The sequence below is a fragment of the Cyclopterus lumpus genome, chromosome 22 (genome assembly GCF_009769545.1).
Source record: "Cyclopterus lumpus isolate fCycLum1 chromosome 22, fCycLum1.pri, whole genome shotgun sequence".
NCBI classification, from domain to species: domain Eukaryota; kingdom Metazoa; phylum Chordata; class Actinopteri; order Perciformes; family Cyclopteridae; genus Cyclopterus; species Cyclopterus lumpus.
In genome coordinates this window covers 17,017,641-17,041,705 of record NC_046987.1, presented here as the reverse complement: position 1 = coordinate 17,041,705, position 24,065 = coordinate 17,017,641, and the positions used below count along the sequence as shown (strand labels likewise).

At 42.3% G+C, this 24,065-nt stretch overlaps 2 protein-coding genes across 3 annotated transcripts; one reads left to right on the top strand and one right to left on the bottom strand.

The window, feature by feature from the left end:
* Positions 1-862: 862 nt before the first annotated feature.
* Positions 863-9,571, top strand: wdr32 (WD repeat domain 32). The gene is made up of 7 exons (XM_034525180.1): positions 863-1,563; positions 2,847-2,960; positions 3,134-3,331; positions 3,691-3,893; positions 4,556-4,636; positions 4,740-4,885; positions 5,625-9,571. Exons 1-7 carry the CDS (start codon positions 1,073-1,075, stop codon positions 5,994-5,996), a joined length of 1,605 nt encoding a protein of 534 aa, XP_034381071.1. The 5' UTR covers positions 863-1,072; the 3' UTR covers positions 5,997-9,571.
* A 3,207-nt stretch (positions 9,572-12,778) lies between these two features.
* LOC117751527 (probable carboxypeptidase X1) lies at positions 12,779-22,789 on the bottom strand. 2 transcript variants are annotated; one of them, XM_034563444.1, is made up of 13 exons: positions 22,469-22,789; positions 21,595-21,704; positions 20,492-20,631; positions 20,279-20,363; positions 19,401-19,551; positions 19,214-19,302; positions 18,311-18,434; positions 17,341-17,537; positions 16,645-16,824; positions 15,459-15,753; positions 14,612-14,751; positions 14,414-14,516; positions 12,779-14,000 (listed from the first exon to the last, which is right to left on the bottom strand). In XM_034563444.1, the coding sequence occupies exons 1-13, from the start codon at positions 22,755-22,757 to the stop codon at positions 13,660-13,662; spliced, it is 2,244 nt and encodes a 747-aa protein (XP_034419335.1). In that variant the 5' UTR covers positions 22,758-22,789; the 3' UTR covers positions 12,779-13,659. The 2 variants fall into 2 exon arrangements, with proteins under 2 accessions (XP_034419335.1, XP_034419336.1); XM_034563445.1 differs by lacking the exons at positions 21,595-21,704; positions 22,469-22,789 and having other exon boundaries at positions 20,487-20,556.
* Between the last annotated feature and the right edge of the window lie 1,276 nt (positions 22,790-24,065).

Here is a 24,065-nt window from a genome sequence, read left to right as displayed (position 1 = left end):
ATTGTCTATATTGGATAACACGGACCACCCTCTCCACCACTTACCGCAGGGACAACAGACTGTCACAAGGACAGATACAGGAGAACATTCCTGAAAACTGCAATAAGACTGTACAATAAATCACCTATGACCATATACTCCTCATATGAACATCACTAAACCTAGCACTGCTTCACTTTTTACTTTAGATAAACATTTTTGACACATTTAATCAGTTTAGTCATAACAGGCTTAACAATATAGCCGCATTAATTAAATATATTTTCCTGAAGGCCTTGCTGGATCACAAACTGGGCAGCTTCCAGTTGCATCACACAATAACCAGTTCTAAGACTGGTAAGAAGAGGTTGTTGAAGTAAATTATATTTCATTTTTTTTATAATTAATTAATTAATTATACTTTGTTGTGATTCTCACAACATTCAATCAACACTGACATGTTTTTGCTGTTGTCCATCATGGAAAGAAGCAAAAGAACATATTTTTCCAGCAGATGGCAGCAACCAACCTACGAATGCATTTGAAAGTAGTCAGTAGTAGGAAGCGGAAACACGTATTTTCCTTTTATTTTGCGTTTGTTTTGGTGGGGAGGAAATGGTCAAGTTAGTTAGAATGATAACATTGAACTTCCGCCTAAACGCTTCAGCTTAAAATATTCATTGATAAAACTGTATTTTTTGGTACATAATTTCACGAGCAGAAACCGCAACAAATAAACACAAAAGCGGTTAACAGATAAATAAGTAACAATCGTAACGTGTTTTGTTTTAATTTAACACGCACACGTAGAATAAACTATTTTGAAAGTTTATTTTGAAGGCCGAGCCTGTCCTCTTCCGGTCACATTTAAGCAAACCGTGTTTGTGTTGACGCGCGCAGTCGCCAAGCCCGACAAAATACAACTTGAACGGAACCTATGCGGCGAAAAAACCCACCGCCATGGCGTCATAAACGGGTGGAGGAAGATACGGTTTTAATGCTCGGTAGGTGACCGGAGTCAGTCCACTTTGTTTCGCCGGAGACGCTGCGCCCCGAGACACAAACGGCTGTGTGGACGCCGGGAGAAGCTACAATGAGCTCGGAGCACCAGAGCGACAGCGAGGACGCGGACGAGTCGCAGGACAGGCCCAACAGCGGCGGCGGCGGCGGCGGCGGCGGCGGCGGCGACGACAAAGAGGAGGACCCCGACATCGACGACTCGGACGTGGAAGATGAAATCGCCCCGAGGGTTTCTCCCTCTCCGCCCGGGAGCGGCGGGATTAGGCCGGAGCGCAGAGCGAGGTCTTCGGCGTCGGAGGAGCGAGAGCCCCGCTGCGAACCGCCCGCGGCGCCGCAGACGGCGAGCGGCGAGGGCTCCTCTGGCTCGGACATCCGCAGGGGGAACAGCGTGTTTTCCTGGCTGCAGAGCAGGACTATACGGCGAGGGGTGTTTGTGGACCCGGCTAGGGATAACTTCAGGACAATGACCAGTTTGTACTCCTCAATGAATCCGGCTTCGGAGTCTGTCAACCTGAGCACTCAGACGCACGGAGCGGTGTTCAACCTGGAGTACTCCCCGGATGGGTAAGACAACACTCTGTATTTTAGGCCTTTCACCCGGAGAGCATGTTCACAGGGTTCTCACTATTCTGGAACATCTTTGAAATCTTAGACAGTGCACTTACCTGGAAAGTGCTTGAATTGCTCAAATCAAATCCATCCTCATCTCTATGGACACCTGACCGTCCAAGGACCACTTGTGTGGGGAAAGTCCACTGATTTTGATATTTATGTTAAAAACATTTGAAAGATTAGGCTCTAAACGGGACCTCAAAACATGACGGTTTGAAATTTCTCTAAACAAAACCTAGTGAGTCCTGCAGAAGCCACTCACAGCAAACTCAATGAATGACAACATGCGTGGTTTAAGCCTCGTGACCAGGCTGCAGACGTAAATCCTGCAGTGAAACCAGGTCAAGCTGTCCAGTCTGGGTCTGTTTTGATTTGTGGGCTGATTGTGACAGCGGGACAAAACGCATGCACATCCTGCACAATGTGGGAAATGCATGTGTTGGAGATGAAAACACCCAGAACCTGATTGGTCTCTGAGTTTTTCATCTTAAGGCCTTTTAATTATTCACATTATTACAACGTTTGGTATGCAATGCTATTGCATGGCAGTTTTTGCCAATAGATTTTGCGTTTTATGATGCGTTTCCTTATTTTATCTTCGGAGGGTCATTGATTATTATTATTATTCTACTATTATGTCCTTTCTGTTACCTCGGCAGCTGCGTTCTTGATCAAACCGGTGTCTTCAATCTAATTGTGTCCGGAAATAGAAAAAACAAGTCACTTTTTGTTTAGATATATTGCTAATACACCACCTACAATTATGGCATGGCATACGCTGTTATTTGAACTTCTGCCAATCACAATACCCAAAATGTGATATCTAACATTCAGATTGGACATCCGTCCTTAAACGATCTGGAAAGCACTTGCACATGTTGTATTAAAATGAAAGTTAGGCAGTAATACAAATTGGTAAACTGCCATTCTTAAGTTATGAGGAGGAATAGTTATTCATTTTGATACATTTATTATACATTTTCCCATCTTTCTTTCGAGATCTTTCTGCATCGCTGTCAACTGTAAGAAGAAAGATTGTTTCCCCTTCTACATATACACACAGATACTATGATGCTTCCCCATTAATACTTACACAATATTTTTCTGTGTACATCATATATGTTGGGTCTAAGTTAGAAGTTGTCTGTGTCTTTTTGGTTGAAAAGCACGATAAGACTCGACTCTTTCTCCTCTACCTGTATGCTAACGAGCACCTCTCTGATTCGTCCGCTCAGGTCTGTGCTGACTGTGGCCTGCGAGCAGACTGAAGTCCTGCTGTTTGATCCCATCTCGTCCAGACACATCAAAACCCTGACTGAAGCCCACGAGGACTGCGTCAACAACATAAGGTGCATTTCTCAAATCATCCTGGGCGGGTTTGTAAAGTTTCACCAGGCGAGTTGGTAAAGCGAAAAAGATTCAGGGTGGTGGCGCAATCTCTTAAATACGTTAGATGAAGCTCCTTGTCAGGGAATGCTTGATCACAATATTCCTTCCCCCCCCCACTGTCTGTGGCCTGCAGGTTTTTGGACAATCGTTTGTTCGCCACCTGCTCCGACGACACCACCATTGCATTATGGGATCTCCGTAAGCTGAATTCAAAGGTGTGCACGCTGCACGGCCACGCCAGCTGGGTGAAGAACATCGAGTACGACACCAACACTCGTCTCCTCGTCACGTCCGGCTTCGACGGCAACGTCATCACGTGGGACACTAACAGGTGCGTGTGGTTGGTGTGAGCATCAAAGTTTGAACTCGCGGACATTTCAAGAGTAAATATGAGAAAACCTGATCGATCTATTTGAGTCGGTGTCACCTCCGGTCTATCACGTGATGAGATGTAAATACGTGACTTATAAGATTATAATTACAACTGCAGCAAGTTATTATTTTCATTACAAATGTAATGATTAATCGCTATGTTTTCTACTGAAGAACGACTCAAAGATGATGATTTTCCGTAACTCTGTTTGTCTTTGAAGCCCTTTAACCAGATTTACACGTCGTTATTTAGGACATCGTACCTCCTGTTCCGCCTTCTGTAATCGTCCTCCCCCCCCCTCCCCCCTCCCCCTGCAGGTTTACAGAAGACGGTTGCCCGCACAAAAAGTTCTTCCACACCCGTTACCTGATGAGGATGCGTCTGACGCCCGACTGTTCCAAGATGCTCATCTCCACGTCCTCGGGGTATCTGCTCATCCTCCACGACCTGGACCTCACCCAGTCCCTCGAGGTGGGCAGCTACCGCATGCTGCGAGCGCGACGGACGCCCCTGAGCTCAGGTCAGACACTTTGAGACACAAAACATTCTGCCCACATGTCACATATTTATTTATCTCAGATTTATCGTTTTGGCCGGAATGTCTTTGGTTACGTAAAGCGAGTGTTCAATTAGTCAATTAGTTGATTACGACTTAAAGGCAGGTTACCGTCGCTGTCGCAGGCCTGAAATAAGCTCGTCCAATCATTCGAATGTCGAATCCTGCACGTGCACTCGTTGTGTGCCTCCGGAGTCTTTCGCACGCTGCTTGCTTAACAGCTGTGAGTACTGACAACAGTCACGTTTGCTTTTTTTATGTTATAACATAATGATCATTTTGGGGGGCGTGGCTTTGGGAGAGTTGTGCTCGTTCCTTTACGGTTGATTCGTTTCACTGATCAGCTTCACACAAAACTAAATGATACTACGACTAATTTATGCCAAAACTGCAAGCTTCATATGTGTAATTCAAAGCATCATTCCAAACTGGAACTTGACACATGTTGTACATATTTTGAAAATACTGCACGAATGAATTGAGAAGTTTTAAGTTCACTCTTTGTTTCCCATGTAACTTACCACGGGCATTGGTCATTATTATCGTCTCAATGGGGATTTAAAGTGAACATTACTGTTGATTATAGATTAAAGAAACTGATTTCTCACCCTGTTGTGACTCTGTAGATGGAGGCACGTCAGCGTCCAGGTCCGCTGGAACTCCTCGCCAGGGCAACGACTCCAGCAAGATCCACCCTCCTCGAGAAGGTCAGAAAAAAACAATGGCGTAAAACTAAATAATAGATGTTACCTGAGGCTCCGCCAAAATAATAAAGACTACAAATGTACCACTAACACTTTTATCTCGCAGGTCTCCCTCCGAGAAACAGCCTGGAGGTTTTGACTCCAGAGATCCCCGGAGAGAGAGACCGGGGGAACTGCATCACCTCCCTGCAGCTCCATCCGAAGGGCTGGGCCACGCTCATCCGCTGCTCCAGCAACATGGACGACCAGGAGGTGAGAAACGCCCGTCGCCTCCGACCCCTTTTTAAAGATGTGATCCGTGGTTTGATTTATTTAATCGCCTCACTGCACGTCTTCGTCTTCATGTTTTATAGATCTGAAAGCAAAATTAGATACCTTTTTTATGCATCAACGATGACGTCATCATCACTTGGAATTTACTAATGTCATATTGCACTAAAATATATCTATTACATATGGAGAAAAAAAAACTTTAGTTTTGGTACAAATACCTCAACAATACTTATTTTTAAAAATACTTTACATAAACGCGTCTTACTATATGTTTTATAGAGCGGGTTGAAATTTAACCAGAAGGTTGGCGGTTCAAAGTTGCTGGTGTACTTTATTATTTTAATAATAAATGATAATTCAGTAAATTTATAGCAGCTCATTCTGTCCAACCATCAACTATCTTTTTATTGTTTTGCATTTAACCTTAAAATCTGGTGTGAGTTTGTCCTCACTCTGTACCTTGTATGTATAACAAGTTAATAAAAATAAAAATAAAAAAAGACATGAGACCAAACCTTTATTCAAAACCGTTTGCTTTCAGTGCAGCGCTGCTGTTGTGTTATTCTGTGAATTGGTGTCTCATCACAAGTAGAAAGCCACTAATAGATGGTTGCTGTCACTGTTGGTCCAAGTGTCTTTGCAGTGACGACACCAACGTGATTAATAGTCTCTAGTGTGTGACGTTGACTTCACCTAAACCTGCGTCTTCTCTCTCCAGTGGACGTGTGTGTATGAGTTCCAGGACGGAGCGCCCACCCGCCCGCTGGTCTCCCCCCGCTGCTCCCTCCGCCTCACCCACTACATCGAGGAGGCCAATGTCGGCCGGGGCTACATCAAAGAGTTGTGCTTCAGCCCGGACGGACGTCTCATCTGCTCCCCCTATGGCTACGGCGTCCGCCTGCTGGCTTTCAACGAGAGCTGCGGCGAGCTGGTCGACTGCCTGCCCGTCCAGACCAGCTGCCTCAGGGAGGTCCGCTCCATCTACTCGCACAGCGACGTGGTGCTCACCACCAAGTTCTCCCCGACGCACTGCCAGCTGGCCTCGGGCTGCCTCAGTGGGCGCGTCGCCCTTTACCAGCCCAAGTTTTAGCCGCTGTCGGAGAACGTCGCGCCGCAGACCTGGGTGAAGAAGTGCTCATTGGGGGTTCCTGCAGAAATCTCCCAGAATGCTGTTCGTACAACCACGTTTCTATGATTATAAGATCCAAACATCTAATATATGCAGATATCTGCTGCCCAAGGACTCTATCTACAGAGTAATATGGCCATCCTGCTATCCTTTGTTATTAATTATATCAAAACCATCAAAGTAATTTAAGATTTTCAATTAATCTGCATCTTTAGAAACCTTGACAAAAATGTCCTAGCATTTGTTTTAAAGTGCTCAAGTGGACCAGCTGGGTGGGATTTACTGAATGCAGGTATTTCAAATAGTCTGACATGTGGTATAACTGGAATTTAGTGATTTCTCTGGACCCTCTGCCAGACTATCTGTTCGGAAAACTCCACCCATCTGGTACCCAAAAAAGGATTACAAATATATATATATATATATATATATTTGAAGCACTTCCAAACCCAGGTCTGCTGCTGTGAAAACGACAGTTTGGGACGGAGTTGTCAGCCGACACCTGAAAGGAAAATCAAAACAAACGAAGTTGACGTCAGTCTTGACCAGGCTGCAGGAGTGGATGCAAACTCTGACCCTGAAAAAATGACAAAGGAAGAATTTGGGGCTTTGAAAAGCAGACTCGCATCCAGAATGAAGAGCGTTTTGGAAGTCCAAAAAACAAATTGTGGCTCTTTTTCATACTAAAGATTGATTTTGGTCTTTAAAGCAGTAGAAAACTCTGATTTATTTTGAGACTTGACGGGACAGAAACACTAAGGATGCAAAACCCGGACAGATATTAACCCGACCAACAAGATCCGTCTGCGCGGATCTTCTTGCTCCGCTCTGCTCATGCCTTCTTCATAGGTGCTGCTTCTCTGCTCATACAATCTGAACTTTGACCCCCCCCCCCCCAACTTCAAGGACCTCATCATCAACGCCTTTACCCACCTGTTTCTCTTTGTTTTCCGTATCCACCCTTTTTTCTGCCTTCATGGTCTTTAGTGGTTCAGGTTTTTAGTGGTTTTATTGACGTATTAATGTCGGCACGTGTTCACAGTGTTCATTTGATTCTACACAATTCCCTTTTTGCCATCGTTTAGGTCGAGCTACGTTGGAATCTCTTCTCCTTTCTCTTCACAGTTTGTGTGTTTTTATTCAAAGCCTATTGCTGTCTGGACAATAGCAAAGTCCAGCTGATGTCATTGTCTCAGCTTTCAAAGTATCCCACCTCGACATTTTCCAGATCTATGCTATTGCAAGATTTTCATACTTTTTGCATTTACATATTTCTTCCCTTAAAGATAAGGCTGGCATTATTCTGCACGGTAGTCCGTATCTCGGGACCTCCCTACCTTCGCTGTGGCTCGCCGTCGGAAGCCCATTGATTCTTACTGTAAATGTAAATCTTTAAAAATGAAAAAGAAATCCGAAGGAAATTACTGAGCCTTTTAAAAACAATTAAACTGAGCATGCTGGCCACTGCAGTTTGTAGCAAACATTACTCAAACGGGAGTAAATTGTAAAGTTGTTGGGGACTACTTTCAGCTGTGGAGTAATACACAATTACTCCACATAGTATATAGGATTAATATAAAAACTACAATGACCATATCCAAAGAAGGGAGCGCTCTGGCACTGCATTTGGTCAAGCAGACAATATCAGTGTGTTTTCATGAGACTTATTGACTATAAGTAAAAATGTAGAATATTGCCAGCCTCATCCTTTAATCTAACAGCTTGCTTACTTTTTGGCCAACAACTTTCAGAAGAGGTTGCATTCATAGGATGAAGTGTTGCCAAGTAACATTGGACTTCATTTGGTTGGTTTTTGAGTGTTGACCCACATCAGTGTTGGATTTTTCTCTACACATTCCCCCCCCCATTTATTTGCATCACGTCCACTTTCTCATTTTTAGTGTTGTCATAAAGGTGACCAATCAGGTTTATTTCCCTCTCTGAGGGCCGAATGGATTTGCTTTGACTAGTATCGGCAATTGTTGCGTTTTATGTTTCCAACCAGTGTAGTATAGCTGCTGTAAGAGCCGAGCACGCGCATGGATGTCACACCTTACTGTCAACTGGTTGCAGTGAATACTGACTGACTGCAGAATAGATATTACGTAAAGAAAAAAATAGACATTAGCGTACATACTACTATGCATACAAGCCTTTATGAAGATTCACCGTTCTTATTTATGCCAGGGTGATGCTCTGTGTGGAACTGTCGGATGCCAAAATATATTTTGCTTGGACAAGGCAGTGCTTTTCCTCTGTAGTGTAATTGTGAGCTGAGAACTAAAGTTGAACATCTGCTATTATGGATTTGATAACAAAATAAATAGTCTTTACATATGGTAAAAGCTTGCATTGGAAAATAGTTTGGGGAATATTTTGGGAAATACGCTTATTCTCTTTCTTGCAGAAAGTTAGATGAGCGGATTGGACTTGAATATAGCTAACGCTGCGGCTCGCAGCCGGTTCGCTTGACTTTAGCGGTTAACGAGCGCCGTAAAAAGACGGTGATATATAATCCGCCTGCCAACACCTCTTACGGTCACTATGTCACATATTATGTATGTCGTTAGTTTTATCCGTAATAAAAAAAAGTGTTAAACTGAAAATTCGCCATTTTACGGGGGCCTATGGACCAGACTCAACCGGTTGCCTGTCAACCGAACGAGAAAAGTAGATAAATAGTCCGGGATACAACCCTGTAAACGGCTATTCGTTTTTATATTTCAGTTTTTTGTTCGGATGAAACAAACTGCTTATAATGTGTTTTAATTAGCGAGCTGAACATGTGTTGAGAGGGTTTTGTCACAGTTAAACAGAGCTGAGCTAAGCTAGCCGGCTGCTAGCTGTACGTAGCTAATGTTATATTAACCGTTGGTGTCCATCTTCTCGTCTATCCCGCTGGGTAAGATGGTAAAAATACACGATTATTTTAGAAATAAATTTCCATTTGAAGTAAAAAAAAATTAAAATGAAATCAATCTCAATACAGATGAAACTAATATTCATAATTCTCAGCTCGCAACACGTCCGACGTTCGTAATAAGGAGCGACGCTTTTAACACTTTGTACCTCAGTTTAACTGCTGTTAAAATGTGTGTATTTCAGTAACGAATGGAGTTCATTTAACTTTCAGTTCAGTCAATTCAAGGAACACCCATGCTGTATCAATGCTGCTTTTATTTCACTAAAAATCACAAGCTCTTTGGAGAGAAGTGTCCTATCTGCCATTTTCACTTCAGGTATAGCAACTAAAAACCGGGTTAAATTTGATGATTTTGTTCTTTTTCGGAGGGGGGGGGGGTTCAGTCTTGTTCTGGGTTTTAACCTGTATTCTGTTGTGTGGATTAACTGAATGTTGTCAGTACTTCTGGTGTTACCTGTGCACTAAACACAGGAGGAAGGGTGGAGAGACAGAAACGTGTTGAATTGCTCGCACCGTTGATCCCCTAAAATGGCTAAACGCAGCAAGTAATCCCAACAATGATACTAAAATGGTACTTATCATCACTGAAATAAAAAGGTTAGCTTCTTTTGCACTGCTGACTGTTTGGTGTTTGAGTCGAGTATTTCCGTGTTTCAGTGTTAAAACTGAGAATCGATTATATTAACTTGTTATACATACAAGGTACAGCGTGAGGACAAACTCACACCAGATTTGAAGGTTACATGCAAAACAGTAAAAAGATAGTTGATGGTTGGACAGAATGAGCCGCTATAAATTTACTGAATTATCATTTATTATTAAAATAATAAAGTACACCAGCAACTTTGAACCGCCAACCTTCTGGTTCAAGTTCAACCCGCTGTATGCTCAGCTGCTGCACGCAGTATGTTGAAGGGAATCAAAACCATCAGGTTCAGAGAGTAGGGCGAGGACCCGGAGCCGTTCGAGGACTAGCAGAGGACGAGGAGGAGGACAAAGACGAGAGACGCCCAACGAGGGACCGATCATCCTGGTGACTGTCGATTATGGTGGCCCAGCAACGTTCTCTCTACCAAGCCAATTTTTTTCCTCTTTCTTTCTTTTAGGTCGCGGAAACTAAACTCAATAGGAGGATGACACTAACGAAGAGGTCGGGAAAGCAAAAGGTAGGAGGAGGCGAGTGTCCTCCTACTTTTTGCTTACTCCGCCTCCCATTTACTAAGGAGTTAACTCCTTATTAATTAACTATTTATTAACTCTGGTTCTGTGCTCCGTGGCGTCACTGAGAGGTCACTGAGTTCACGTGATGTCACTGAGAGGCTACCTGGGCCTCTAGGTAGCCTTTGCAGACTAACACGGGAGCAAAGTTATTTCACTCCAAAAAGAGAAACGTGGACAGCTTAACCAGAGCTTTTAACCAAGAATGTACAGACTCTTATATATTTATTGTTCACAAAACATTTGTGTATAAGGACCTTCAGTAAATCACTACACAGGATTAAAACATTACGGTGGAGCGGCTTGCTGGAGCATTCATTTAGGATTTTGACAGCATTATCAAGAAGACTATTGCAACTCCCTCTTGGCAGGTCTTCCTGCTAATGCCATTCGACCTCTACAACTCATCCAGAATGCAGCTGCTCGACTGGTCTTCAACCGACCGAAATTTACCCACACTACTCCGCTCCTCCGCGACCTTCACTGGTTACCGGTGGCCGCCCGCATCCGCTTCAAAACACTGGTACTTGCGTACCGTGCTGCGAACAGATCGGGTCCGGTCTACATCCAGGACATGGTCTAACCTCACACCCCAGCCCGTTCACTTCGCTCGGCTTCTGCCAATCGGCTTGTAGCTCCTTCACTTCGAGCTAAATCACGACTGTTTGCTGTGCTGGCTCCTCATTGGTGGAACGAGCTCCCCATTGACATCAGGACAGCAGAAAGTCTCTACATCTTCCGTCGCAAACTAAAAACACATCTTTTTCGACTATACCTTGAATAGGTAGCACTTAAATGCCGTAGTAGCACTTAAATGTCCCTTACCGATAGCACTTTAGTAGCACTTAAATGGCACTTACGGATAGTACTTTGTAGTTTGACTTTATTGAAGAAATTGTACTTGCTTGATTCTTGTTGTTCTGAGTTTGGACTCACGGTTTAATGCACTTATTGTAAGTCGCTTTGGATAAAAGCGTCAGCTAAATGACATGTAATGTAATGTAATGTAAAGAGTTATCCATCTTCATGACGAAAATATTACTTGTTGATTGGCGACCAAAATCAGTGGGCACACGGTTCCCATTAAGATTCGACCCGCTGATCATGTCCTGCGTCTGACCCCATGTGTCTCCTGTACTACTGCTGAGCTTAGAAGAAACTGAAGCGTCTACAGAGTAGTATTAATGTAACACTCACATTAGTAAATATACCACTAATAATCATCATTAACCGCGTTTTCTTTTGTCACATCAACGTTAATGCACGTAGCTCACCACAGCGTGTGTTGCATCCCAGGCGAAAACAATATATACTTTAATGTATTTAAAATATACTGAAAATGTCAATAGTACATTTCAAATAAACTCAAAGAAGTGTACTTTCTGCAAATATATAAAAAGTATACTAAAGTCACGCTTTCACCTATTTTAAAAAGTATGCTTTTAACACACTTTAAAATAATTGTATGGTAGTATACTTTCAAGAAATATATTATAAGAAAAATATACTTTAAGTGTAAGTACTGTGTAATTACTTAAATGTACTTTGAACTTTGTTTTCTAACATATTTTTTGTATATTTCAAATATGTTCTAAATTACCATTGAAACAATGTATTTAAAGCACATTTGCTAAATATTTGTTGTAATTAGTAAGTAAACGTATTCTTGCTATTATTTTATATATGAATTGTGTTATAAATACATATGCTAAGTATATTTAATCTTAGCATACTTGAAGCCCTACTAATCATACTTAAAGTGTGCTATTTTGGAACCATTAATTTTGTAAATTTGTAATAAATTATTATAAATAGTAGTACCTTCAAGTATACTAAAGTATGCTAAGATCAAATATACTTTGCATATTTATTTTTCACCTGCAATCACATGTTTGATTTTGGCAAATGATGAAAAGGTTCACATTTTATTATTGTTAAAGCATTTTGTAATGTGAATGTTATATGCTTTGTTCTTCCAGTCAGCTTCTTCCCTCCGTGGCTTCGTGGTAGTTCAGAAGACACATTTTCAAACTGGTTTTGGTTTTTTGTATAGTGAACGGCACAACCTGGCATAGTTATACTGCGAGTATGGTCTCAAACAGCTTGCTAAACATAATTTAGTCACTAGCGTCAATTGTGTTTACTGCCAATCCCGTGAATCTGGCGTATATAAAGTATTGAGTATTGAATAATTCTCGCGGTACCTACGGTTCCTGAAGGCAACGTATAATAATATAATATATATATAATATAAAATCTGCTACTGAAAAATGACAAAATATATTTTATTTGAATCTAAATGATATTTAAAACACTTTTGATACACTTATTTTTATTTCAAATACATTATTGAATTTTTCAATGTTCAAGACCCAAACTTTTTTTCAAACGAACAAAACCATTGGTCTGGATTTGGCTCCATAAAACTCGACCAGCGGTTCCCAAACTAAGGGTCCTGGCCCCTCAGGAGGTCATGAGATGATTTACAAATTCAGAAGGAAAGGAAAATAAATATGTTTCCTAATTATTGCTTTTGTCTTTTTAATTAATGACTACTGTTGTTGCTTCATCCGCCCTTTTTCAAATAAGACAATCCCAGGATGAACGGGTCAAAATCAAACCATGAGGTGGCCGTTTGTATGCAGACATACTGGATTATATCTGCATTAGCACTTTGTCTTGTTTCCTCTTCTTTATGTCAATCATCTTGTCACCCTTCATTTTTATTTTATGACCCATTGAGGGGTCCGAACCCCCCGGCTTGGAAACCTCTGTTCCGTCAGCTTCTTCTACTATTCTTCACCCTTGTTTCCGATTTAGACTCTAGAATATAGATTAAGACAAATAAGTAATATTTATTTGAGATTTTTTTGGTCCTGTTGGACTTAAGTCAAACAAACAAGAACAGACACACTGTTAGAAAAAAGATGTCACACATCAGACCAGCTGACACTCGCACTCAGTCGTCAACAAACACTGTCACAGCATCATCAGCTATGATGTTGAATGAAACACTTCATGTACAAAAAACAAACAAAAACACAAGTGAATTTTAACTTTAACATTAAATGATGCCTGTCTATACATGTGAAGATGTCCATAATCCTTCAAAACGTTTCTGTACCTTTTTTTTTAGAAGTTATTCAGTTTGTGTCTTTTTTTGTTGTTTGTTGTGTATAAAACCTGCTTTTTAAATATGCTGTCAATGTCTTTAAGAGTTTGTGTGACGATTGTGGTTTAATCTGCCTTAAAGGGTCAATACACCCAAATACGTTGCTGTGTTTTTCTTTAATAATTAAAGTTGTGATGAGCACATACAACATCTCAGGGGCAGATATTTATATATCTGGGGCTATTTGAATTGGGTGAATTGACCCTTTAATGGTATGCTCTCTAGTAGGAACACATCACTATTCCCAGAGACTATTCTCCGTTTAAACTGAACTTCCTGAACCTATAACCCAGCTCATCTCTGAGACTTCTTCAGCGCCTCGTGCTAAATGCTCTCTGGCCTCCGGAGGACCAGGCTCTCCTCGCTCGCTGCAGCCGCTCCCTGCGCTGGTTGAGGACCTTGGTGCTGGCGCGAAGCATGCGGAGCCTCAGAGCGCGAAGACGCAGCTGCAGGTCCTGGGGGATCTTCCCTCCTTTGGTCTGGATCTCATTCAGCCTCTGAGTGGGCGTTTTGGTCAGGCCGAAGTCACAGATGGTGGCATGTGGCTCCCTTCCAACGCGGCACCGGCGCATGGACGGGTAGTAACCCTGGGCCCAAACCATCACTTTGTAGTCGCCCGGGTTCAGTAGACGCCAGTAGTCCCCGTCGGCAGCTGAGGAAGTAAAGATTAGACAAAAATAACAATTTATTTCACCTTCTCCAAAGCCAAAATGTAAATGTAGTGTATTTAAAAGTTGCTAAATGCGAGTTAGTGACTTCCTACATTTCCCAGAATGCCTGTCTGAGCATAATGGGGAGCTTATCAGAGTGATAGCCTAGAGCAGTGGTTCCCAACCTTTTAGTCATCCCAATGTCGCTGATATTTGGCCAATTATTCACACGAATAAGAGGAGTAACCTGGCATATGATAAAAATAAACACTTGGCTTTAACTTTGTTAATAGTTCTAGAAATATATCCTCGCGGTCGATGTACGTTTTGTAATTGTCCAGAGGATGGCCTTACAGTTGCAGTTCGTTAAACTCGCATTAATATTAAATGTAAAATATAAATTTGAGCGTCTTACCCGATCGGATGTCATGTTCGTGGTCCTCCACCCTGACGATAGCATCTTCTATTCCCTGTTTGGTCGTCTTGTCCCTGACCACACCCTTGATGCCTCTGTGAACCTGAAGAGGAAACGCTGCACGTGTGAGGCTCCCAAGAGAAGACTAAGGTGGAAATAACTGCTGGATTTTTTTAAGACTGACGCAGACTGACTGACCTGCTCCATGTAAATCAGAAGGGACTCCTTGTTGTTCTCCCACTCGATGGGAAGCTCACTGACATGAGGGAACTTGTCACAGGACAACTCCACTGTCACCTCGAAACAGTTGTTGTGCAGGTAACTGAAGTCATTCATACCTGCAGAAAAGACATGCAAGCCGAGAAATGTTGGAAAAATAGCTGTTTGGGAAGATTATTATTTTAGTCTATTATAGGAATGCAAAAAGCTGATTGCTTCTTTTTTTTCAGATGAGCTCAGTGCACGAGAGAAAAATAAAAATAGAAACAAAAAAATATTATTTACTACATTCTTTCAGTAAATGTAACATTCACAGACAACAATGTCAAAATAAAACTTCCCGATTTACTTTTTTTAGACAAAATAATACACTCTCTGTGCAAACTATTCCCACTTCCCCATGACTGTCCCTGTCCACCATGTTGCCCTCAGACGTTTCCACCTGTCCCAGTCCACCTGACTCCCACATCCACCTGCTCACCTGCGTCTCCTTCCGCTCAGCATCCCGTCAGTGCCAGATTGTCAGTGTTGCTTTGTGCCCTCCCCACCTGAACCCTGGAACCTGTACCTGTACCATGTTCACCTGTGGACTCCTATTTGGACCAGCAACCCATGCCAGTAAGCTTTTGTACCTCCACGCTTTCAACAATTACTTAACTGTCCTTGTAAGAACAGATTGTCTGCCTTTGGTTCCTGTCCCCTGTTACCTCTTAACCATGCCTGATAGTGATTTAAGGGTTTAAACACTTTGAATTTAAGAGTTTGGTGTTTTGTAAGGATAGTGTGCACATATAGTTAAATTCATTCATTCAAAGAGGGGACTCACTGCCGGGGACGGTGTGCCAGGCTCCGCCGTTGATGATGTTGTTGTGTGCCTGGAAGTCCTCGTAGTGGCAGATGCGGCGGTTGGGGTTGGACATCACCAGGTTAGTCGAGGCGTAGACGGTGGCCAGCCAGCGGAAGAAAGCGTTGTCCGCCGTGGGGGTGTCCTCCTGAGGGGCCCAGTCCCGGGTGCAGTCGTAGGGGTACGTGACCACCAGTTCTCCCCCGTGGAGGTTTGCACTGAGCACGAAGGGGATGTCCTGCATCCAGTTGATGACGGCTCGCGTCACTGGTGCAACCTGGGAGGGATGGACAATCTGGATTAGATTTGCGATGGCATTTTTTAGACACTGATGTGTGGGAAAGATTTTCACAACTAAACGCAGATGGTAAATGTGTTAAAATGTGATGATCTTTTTACTGTCCATCTGGAAGCAGAGTTTCAACATGTGTTCTGTTTAAGGGTCTCCAGGAAAAAAACTTTGTTTCCCTTTTCTTCAAAACTGTCCTCACACCACCCTCAAAAACACAAAACTCGCTTTTCTTTTTTTTTAAGTAGTAGAATTTGGTCCTTTGGTGCAGTAATCTGTATTTCATTCACACCTCTTCTCAAGTTTCATTTGTGTTAGCAATTCAATTCATAGTTCTCAGGCTGCCTAGAAAAGGTTTATACCGGAAAGTTGAGTTTTGGTGATTCTAGTCTCTTTACAGGCTGCCACTCCTGTGTTGTTCTTAAGAATACCACCAGATGGCGCCACAGTGATGGCTTTTTCACATCGTACACTTTGTTCTAACTAAATTCCTAAATGCTCAAATGCCTCATGGATTGTTACATTATTGTTACATTGCCTATAGTTGAAGGTGTAACTGATAACATGGGTTGCTCCTCAGGCTCTAGTTTCTCCTCCTCTCGTGTGATTGGCTGGTGACCTGCAGCCAATCATAGTCCACGTGTGGTTATACCGTGATTAGTGAGTTATTTTGTGGGAACACTCTTTTGTATGTTTTGGTCAGGTTAAGGTCAGAAATGTGGGCATGTTGCACAGTATAACTTCTCTTTTTGGGTAGTTTATTTAGTATTCAGTGTGGTTTTATTTCAAAGCGTTTACATCTGGCCATAAACAATTAAAATACTCCATATTCATCAAGTTGTATATACCTCTCCTCTCCCCTACACCACATGTCCTTACCATGGCGTCTTCCTGAGTGTAGTACTCTGGGATGGGGATGTAGTGGTTGGGGACTTTAGATTTATCTGCCGCCATCTCTTGGGTGTCCCACATGATGTTGTTCAGGTCTGGAAAGTTGTGATTCAGGTCGATTCCTTCAAAGTTGTATCGTCCTTCGGCCCAGCCGGCCAGTTCAGAGCCCTGCAGGGACATTCAAACTATTATTCCATCACTAGTTTTGTTGAAGAGACACTATGAAATGGGACTTCAACTTCCTGTTAAACAGGAAGTCGCTCTTCTGTAAACCTTTTAGCTGCCCTTCCCTCTTCTCCTTAACTAGCATTCCATTGATTCAAGATGTAAAGAGTTGCTTACAACATTGTGCACAAATTGGCAACGACACCATTTTTGTAAAACATTCGACCAGCATGCATGACAATGTTGGATGTGAGTTTAAATTAATTTGAGTGGGAATTAGGGCTGTCCGAAGTCTGTGCCTCGATCCGGCTAATCTGTGAATTTGAAAATGTTTTCCAATCTTATTATCCACCATCCCTGATTGACCAACCCCAACCTGCAATGCAACCTTTTTATCACCAAAGTGATGGACAGAAAATACAAAAGAAGCAGATCTGCCCTCTCTCCTTTTTTAAAACATCTTGGGTCAACTAAAACATGCCTGTCAATCCTGCACAAAATCCCCGTGACTTCACCCACCTTCTCATAAGCCTCTTCGTATCCATCAGGGTTCATGGAGGGCAGGAGGTGGATTCGAGTCTCGGTCACCAGCCGAACTATGCGCTGGTTGCCTTTCTTGTATTCTCTGCACAAGTACTGCATGAGGTTGAGGACGAGCTCTCGGCCCAGAGCCTCGTTCCCGTGCATCCCGGCCACGTAGCGAAACTCAGGCTCCCCTGCCAAGAGGGGAATAAAGGGAGTCGTTTCACTTGCCAAGCAAGGACATGTGGAGGGATTTATCTGGGCCCAACAGCAACGTGAGTCACACTAAACATGAAGCATTTGACATTTTGATTTTATTCAGTGGGTCAAAGTTAAAGCCCAGAGGCACATCAGGAACACATCTTGATTGTATTGCGTATTTGCCAATAATCATACATGGATTGGCCAGACTTGATGCCAGACATTCCTAACCCTGAGACTTCCAAAAGACCCACAATCTGAACTTGATACAGCTCCACAGAAATACAAATACAAAACCATTATTCCTCTTGGATTTGGCACCAGAGTTCGTTAACCATGAAACCACTGAATCGACTGTTGTCCATAATATAACCCAAATTCCCATTATTTCCAGTTTTGAAATATGTTCCCTGAGAAGAAAGAAAATCTTGTCCTCCGCCGAACTCATTTTTGGCAGATGTAATAAGGCCCGCATCTGAAAACAACACCACAAAGAAAATCTGTCTTTTTTGGATGAGAGATTGCCGTCTCCGATTTCAAATGGCCATCAGTTTGTTTATATGAGAGAGGCCTTCTCTAGAAGACACCCGAGGTGTGTTGCTGCTGCTGCTGCAGAAAAGAAGTCTGTATAAACACTGGAGGATGTTGAACTGGGTCCCCTGAGCAGCTGAACTCAGGGTAACCAGAGAAACAAGATGAACTCTGGTCCAGAAACGGAAGACTTTTAAGGTTTCAACTCGTGGAAGAAGAGTCGAAGCACTCTTACCTAGTTCGTGTTTGCCGGGGTTGTCTGAGATCTCCATGACGTAGAGTTTGAGGCCCAGGTAGCTCTTCCCGATAGTGTAGATGCGGGTGATGTCCGGACACTTCTCCGTCACAGCCTTCATGAGCTTCGGGGGTTAAGAACAGGGGTGGAGGAAATATTCAGACCCTTAACTGAAGTCAACATACTAACACCGTAGACGTGCTGTTACGAGTAAATGCACTGAATATGTTACATTAAGGCGCAGTGCGGGTTTTTGCAGCATCTTGTGGTGAAGATGTGCGTACGCGGGTCAAAGGTGTAGGAGAACTATGTAGATTTATGTAGAAGACACGATTCTACAGGTTATTATAAACTAAAGAAAACATACTTATTAATATTATATTCAATACTGAAAATATGTCCCTTTTAAATGTTAATTTATGTAGAAATGTGCAAGTATGATCAGGAAGATGTACTTAAAGTAATACAAGTAAAAGTACCCAATACAGAAAGATGTCCACTGTGACTTATTATTGCATTACGGGAAAGGCAGGATCTTACTGTAGCTCATTTTGAACTATTAACTTATTATTTATTTTTAAGGATTATTCTGCTCATTTTCTTTCTTCTCAATAAATCGATTGATTAAAAAATCAATTGTAAAAATAAAGAAAAATGTCCAATCGCCCCAAAGTGATACAGTAAAACATTTGTTTTGTCCAAACTGAAGTAGTAGAAGTAGTGTAAAGAGTCATGAAAAGAAAAGACTCAAAGTAGAAGTACCTCAAATGTGAGTAAATGTACTTGAGTTTGACTAAAATTAAACGGGGAGGAAATCTGCAAACTGTTAAGAGTCTGCCTAAAAACGTTGTCATTAGCTTTCGGGGAAACCAAAGTTCCTCATCATGCTCGTCACACTCGGACCTTTCTCATCTCTTTGTAGTTGTGCTGTCTGAAGTCCAGAGCGTCTTCTGATCCCGGTTCTTCCTCCGAGTAGAAACTGTTTGTTGGACCTACGAGGAAAGAGCACGGTTACCTCCTGAAAGACAACCCGGGCCTTCTGAAGACAATGGACAACAACGTACTGCGTTTGCTTCGTCCTGCAGCCTACCGTCGACTCGACAGCCGAGTATCTCGGCCCTGAGGCACACGGTGCCGTTGACGTACCAGGTCTGAGGGTTGATGCGGAGGAAGCGGGCGGCGGTGGGAACAGGAAGGAGTCCGAGCACCGGGGTCTCTGGATTCTGGTTTCCTTCAAATATCTGTACAATTCAACGTGTCGACGCGTCACCACACAGTGTTGAACATTTTATTGTTGTTATTTTGATGTAGAATAACAGAATCAGACATTCTCAGTCCACCACTCTGAAATATCTCAACAGCTACCGGACGGATCGCAGTTTGGTGGCGATATTCACGGTCCCCAGAGGATGGGTCCTAATGACGTTGGCGAGCCTCCATCACCAGGTCAGAAGTTAAAGTTAAGATTGTTGAGATGCTATAAGATAACCTCATGGCAGAAGAAATTACCTTAAAATGTTAATAATAAATATAATAATATTTAATTAATTAACCTCCAGCTCCTTGGTAAGATATCAGATGTTTAAAAAAAAAAACTGCAAACAAGTTGCAGGTTTGAATCAAACCTTAAATTTCTAATTTTCCATCTGCACGTTGCAGCTTACGTCAATGTTTTAGTTTGAATACACATTTAGTTTTTTGGCCACTGACATATGAGACGAAAGTATTTCTAATGTATATACTGTTACACTGTCATAATGCCAACCACGAGTTTCAGTTTCTTGCTCTCCTCCCCTCGTGTTTTCTCTCTTTGTCAGCGCTTTGGACTTTTTAGTTCACGGTACACTTTTCTTTTTTTTTACTTTGGCACAAACTCTTGGAAATCTGTTTTCCATCAGTGGGAGGTCCTCCGGTCACGGTCGCTACATTCCTTCATGTCAGAGAACACAAAAATAAATATGCTCGTACCGCTTCTTCTGTCCCATTCATGCAGGTCTCCCAGCTCACAGAGTCGTTGCTCAGCTGGACTTTGTAGGTGTGGACCCAGTCCCAACTGTAACAAAAGACCAAGATATGCATTTTTAATATGCAGACTTTAACCTGGTGCTCTAGCGTGTGTCTTTTGTGTGTGTTTTAGCAGCAGTTTTAAATAGCAAAAGCTGCTCAACCCTGATACCTGACCTCCAGATGGAGTTTCGGCCCTGCAGGATGACTCCGGTGAACAGGGTGAGGTGGATGGCGTCCACCTCCAGCCACTGGTGCCGGTCCTTATACTGTGCACACCAGGCTCCGTCGTACAGGTCGCCGTCCCCGATGCCAGACTGAAAATCACACATGTTACACAGAGGTTTTTTTTCTTCTTTTTTTTGGTGAACTGTAGAGTCCATTAAACGCTCTGCCTCAATGTGTGGCATTGCTTAAGATTTCGGTGTTGACCCTGATTGTGAAATAATTGCTTTCAGTCTGGATAATATGAAGGGTGGAGGGAGGGGGGGGATACAGATTATTATTTTTTCAGGGAATGTCAACCAGAGCTGGAGTTTTTATTAATTTTACAAGCTAACACAATCAAAGTAATAAAAAAAAGAGAGCTACTTTATTTTATAGTTTAAGAAAAATGCAGCTGAAATTATTCCCTTTAAATATAACATGATGATAGTGAATAATTTGCACAACTTTATAATGACGAACCACTCTTACTTACTTTAACATAAATGAAGATTTTAAAAATGTGAAACTTCACCTCTTTTGTGTGGACTTAAATATCTTATCTTGGAAGGACTGTTATGACATATTGTACCGATATTCACGGCCCCCAGAGGATGAATTTGAATACGTTTAGTGATCTTCTAACAGCCTCAGAGCTGTTATGTGCTCCAGACTCTTCCTCTTGGTCAACCAAAAATGCAAGATTTGCTACTTTCCTTTTGTCTTAGATGATGGTAAATTTAATATTTGTTTTTTTTTGTATGTTCTTTTGCCAAAACAAGTCATTTGAAGATATTATTTTGGGCTTCGGGGACGTGAGTTGATGAAATAATCCTTAGTTGCAGCCCTGTTATAATGGTATAGCTAAATTTGTTTTTGTGATCATCTCATAAACCTCAGCACGATCTTTCCAAAGGACAAAAAAAAAAAACTCGAAAGCTTCAGTATTTAGATGAAGTGACACTTCTCCTTGTGGAAACACACGCCCCCTTACAAGTTCCTGTTCCCTGTTATTCTTTAAACTCCCACAAGAAGCAGCTCACTGTACTCTGTGTTTGATCCAGATGTAGACCCACCTGGATATTCAGCCTCCCCCTGTGAGGACCCAGACCCATGCGCTGGTAGGAAGAAGCCCGGATCTGGTTGTCGTCGACCCGCAGGGACTCCAGGCCGAGAGGGGGGCAGTCTGGAAGGAGAGGGATGATCAAGTCCTCTGTGGGTTTGTGTGGGTTAAAAAACTCTCCCTGATGTGATTAGAGGTTGTTATGTGGAATATCTCTAATCATACCGGGTCAGTTCAGAGGAAGCCCGCAGGCCCTCTGCAGAGGAAACTGCAGATAAGCGAATCCGTGGAGGGTTTAAATGTAATTTGAGACAAAGTTGAGGCTTGAGAACCAAAAGGGAGTGAAGTCAAATGTCCAGCGAGGCTACAGCTGCAGGGCTTTTTATGGCTTTGTGAAGAAACAATAACAGCCCCATGAATCACATGCACTCAGGATCAAACCGTTCTCTTTCGGCAAAGGGATGTTTTCACTGCCACCTCTTTAAAATCAAATTTGATTTACTAATTTCACTAATTTAAAGACATTTTGATTAATTATTTCCACGTACAGCTGAAATAAGTAATCGATATAGGTGATCAAAAGAGTTTTTTCAGGTATTTTATAGACCAAAGACTCAATTGATTGAATAAGAAAACAATTTATAACAAGTGTAATTGTTTGTAAAGAAACTATTGGTTACTTTGGAGCATTGGATTAACTCAATTATGTAAAGTAATATTTATTTCACTCATCTTAAATGTTTTTACTTGATTTATTGTTTCACAGGTTTAGAAAAGCTGGTCAGGAGCTCAGTGGGTCCCTGATGGCGTCGTTCAACAAGTACACTTAACATTAATAATTGGTTTTAATCAACTTGTCCCAAGTCACAGTAAACGTGTTGTCCTACCCAGCTGTGTTCTCGTATCTTCTGTCTTGCTGTCATCTTCTTCTTCTTTCTTCTTCTTTTCTTCTTCACTGTCTCGGCTGATGTTTTTGGTGTCCAGCTGTTTGTCTCTGGACGACTTCGTCCTCGGTCGGTCTGTGGCGCGATCCTGCGCCTGCGCAGTGACAGACTCCGCTGCGCTCGTGTTGTTCAATAATGAACTGATCTCGGCTGTTGAATCGTTTCTACGCGCTGCGTCTAAAAATCCACCCAGAAAAACTACTGCAGCCAACGTGCACAGGGACTTTTCCATCTCCCTCTTTGTTTGCTGCTGCAGAGTGAGCGAGGAAAGAGCCAGACCTCCATCCACCTCCTCCTCCTCCTCCTCCTCCTCCTCCTCCTCCTCCTCCTCCTCCTCCTCCACCCCTCCCTCACTAAATTCAAACTGGAATCACAGGAGGAAAAATGGGATAAAAAAAACACTTTATTTTGATTGCAGTTTAGATGTGAGTTATTTGTACCCATTTATTCAACTGCCACATACAAATCTTAACTTTTGCAAAAAAAGTGTTATATTAAAATTGTACATTTCTGTACAATTTACACCACATTTGTTTCATCTTCTCTTCTTTTTCTCTCATGACAGGTTGGTGGAATGTATATTTTCGAAAGTACAAGTTTACTTTGTACTTTACTTAAGTATTTCCATCACTTCTGTTTGACACCCTGATTCCTTACTTTGCACATTCACATAAATAAGACAGAAAATCAGCTCCACTTTTACCAGCGTCTCTCACTTCACTTCAGAAACATTTGCATAATAAAGGACGGCCGCTGCACTGTTCAATTTAATTTGACCAATGCCATCCCAAACAACCTCAACGTTTGATATGCGTGATGAAAAAAGAGTCCAAACAACACTTGCCCCCAGTACAATATCAACCCTTCTAAAAACCTTTTAAACTGACATGTGGGAGTCTTTCCTAACTGCTGCCAGATGTTTGTGGGAGATCACATGTAACATTTTTACAAGAAGACAAAGACTCTGACATCTGGCAGGTGCATCGTGTCGCTGGTGATTCAGTGAACTGTCTTGTGTGTCACATGAGCAGCCATCAGTGTATGTGATGGTTTCCTTTGATATTAAACCACTCAGGATATTCATGTCTTTTTTGCCAAAGAGTGGGGACTTCTTCAGATAAATCTCTGATGGTTCAGTGTATTGTGTCAAGTTTATCAATTCTTTTCTTTGTTTTATTTTGTCTTCTCGCATGGTTCACTTTCTTCTCCATTTTACTGTTGACCTCAGGGTCATGTGGCACCATATTAGCCGATATCCCTCACCTTTATTTTGAAGGAACAGTGCCCTCCTCACCTTTTCAGTTTACTCCCAAGCTGCTTACTCTCCCACTCTGTGTCTGGACATGATCTTGTATCTGTCATGATTCACATCGTCCTCCACCTCCCTCCGCTGTCTGTAACTGAACTCCAGCTGGTTGTGTTCCCAAATCTCCTGCCGGAGACGGTTATATTTCTTCGGAAGAACCCATGCTGCACTTCCTAAAAAAAACAGCTGAAACGGTGTCAACCACCCAAATAACAACATAAAAAAACAGACCAT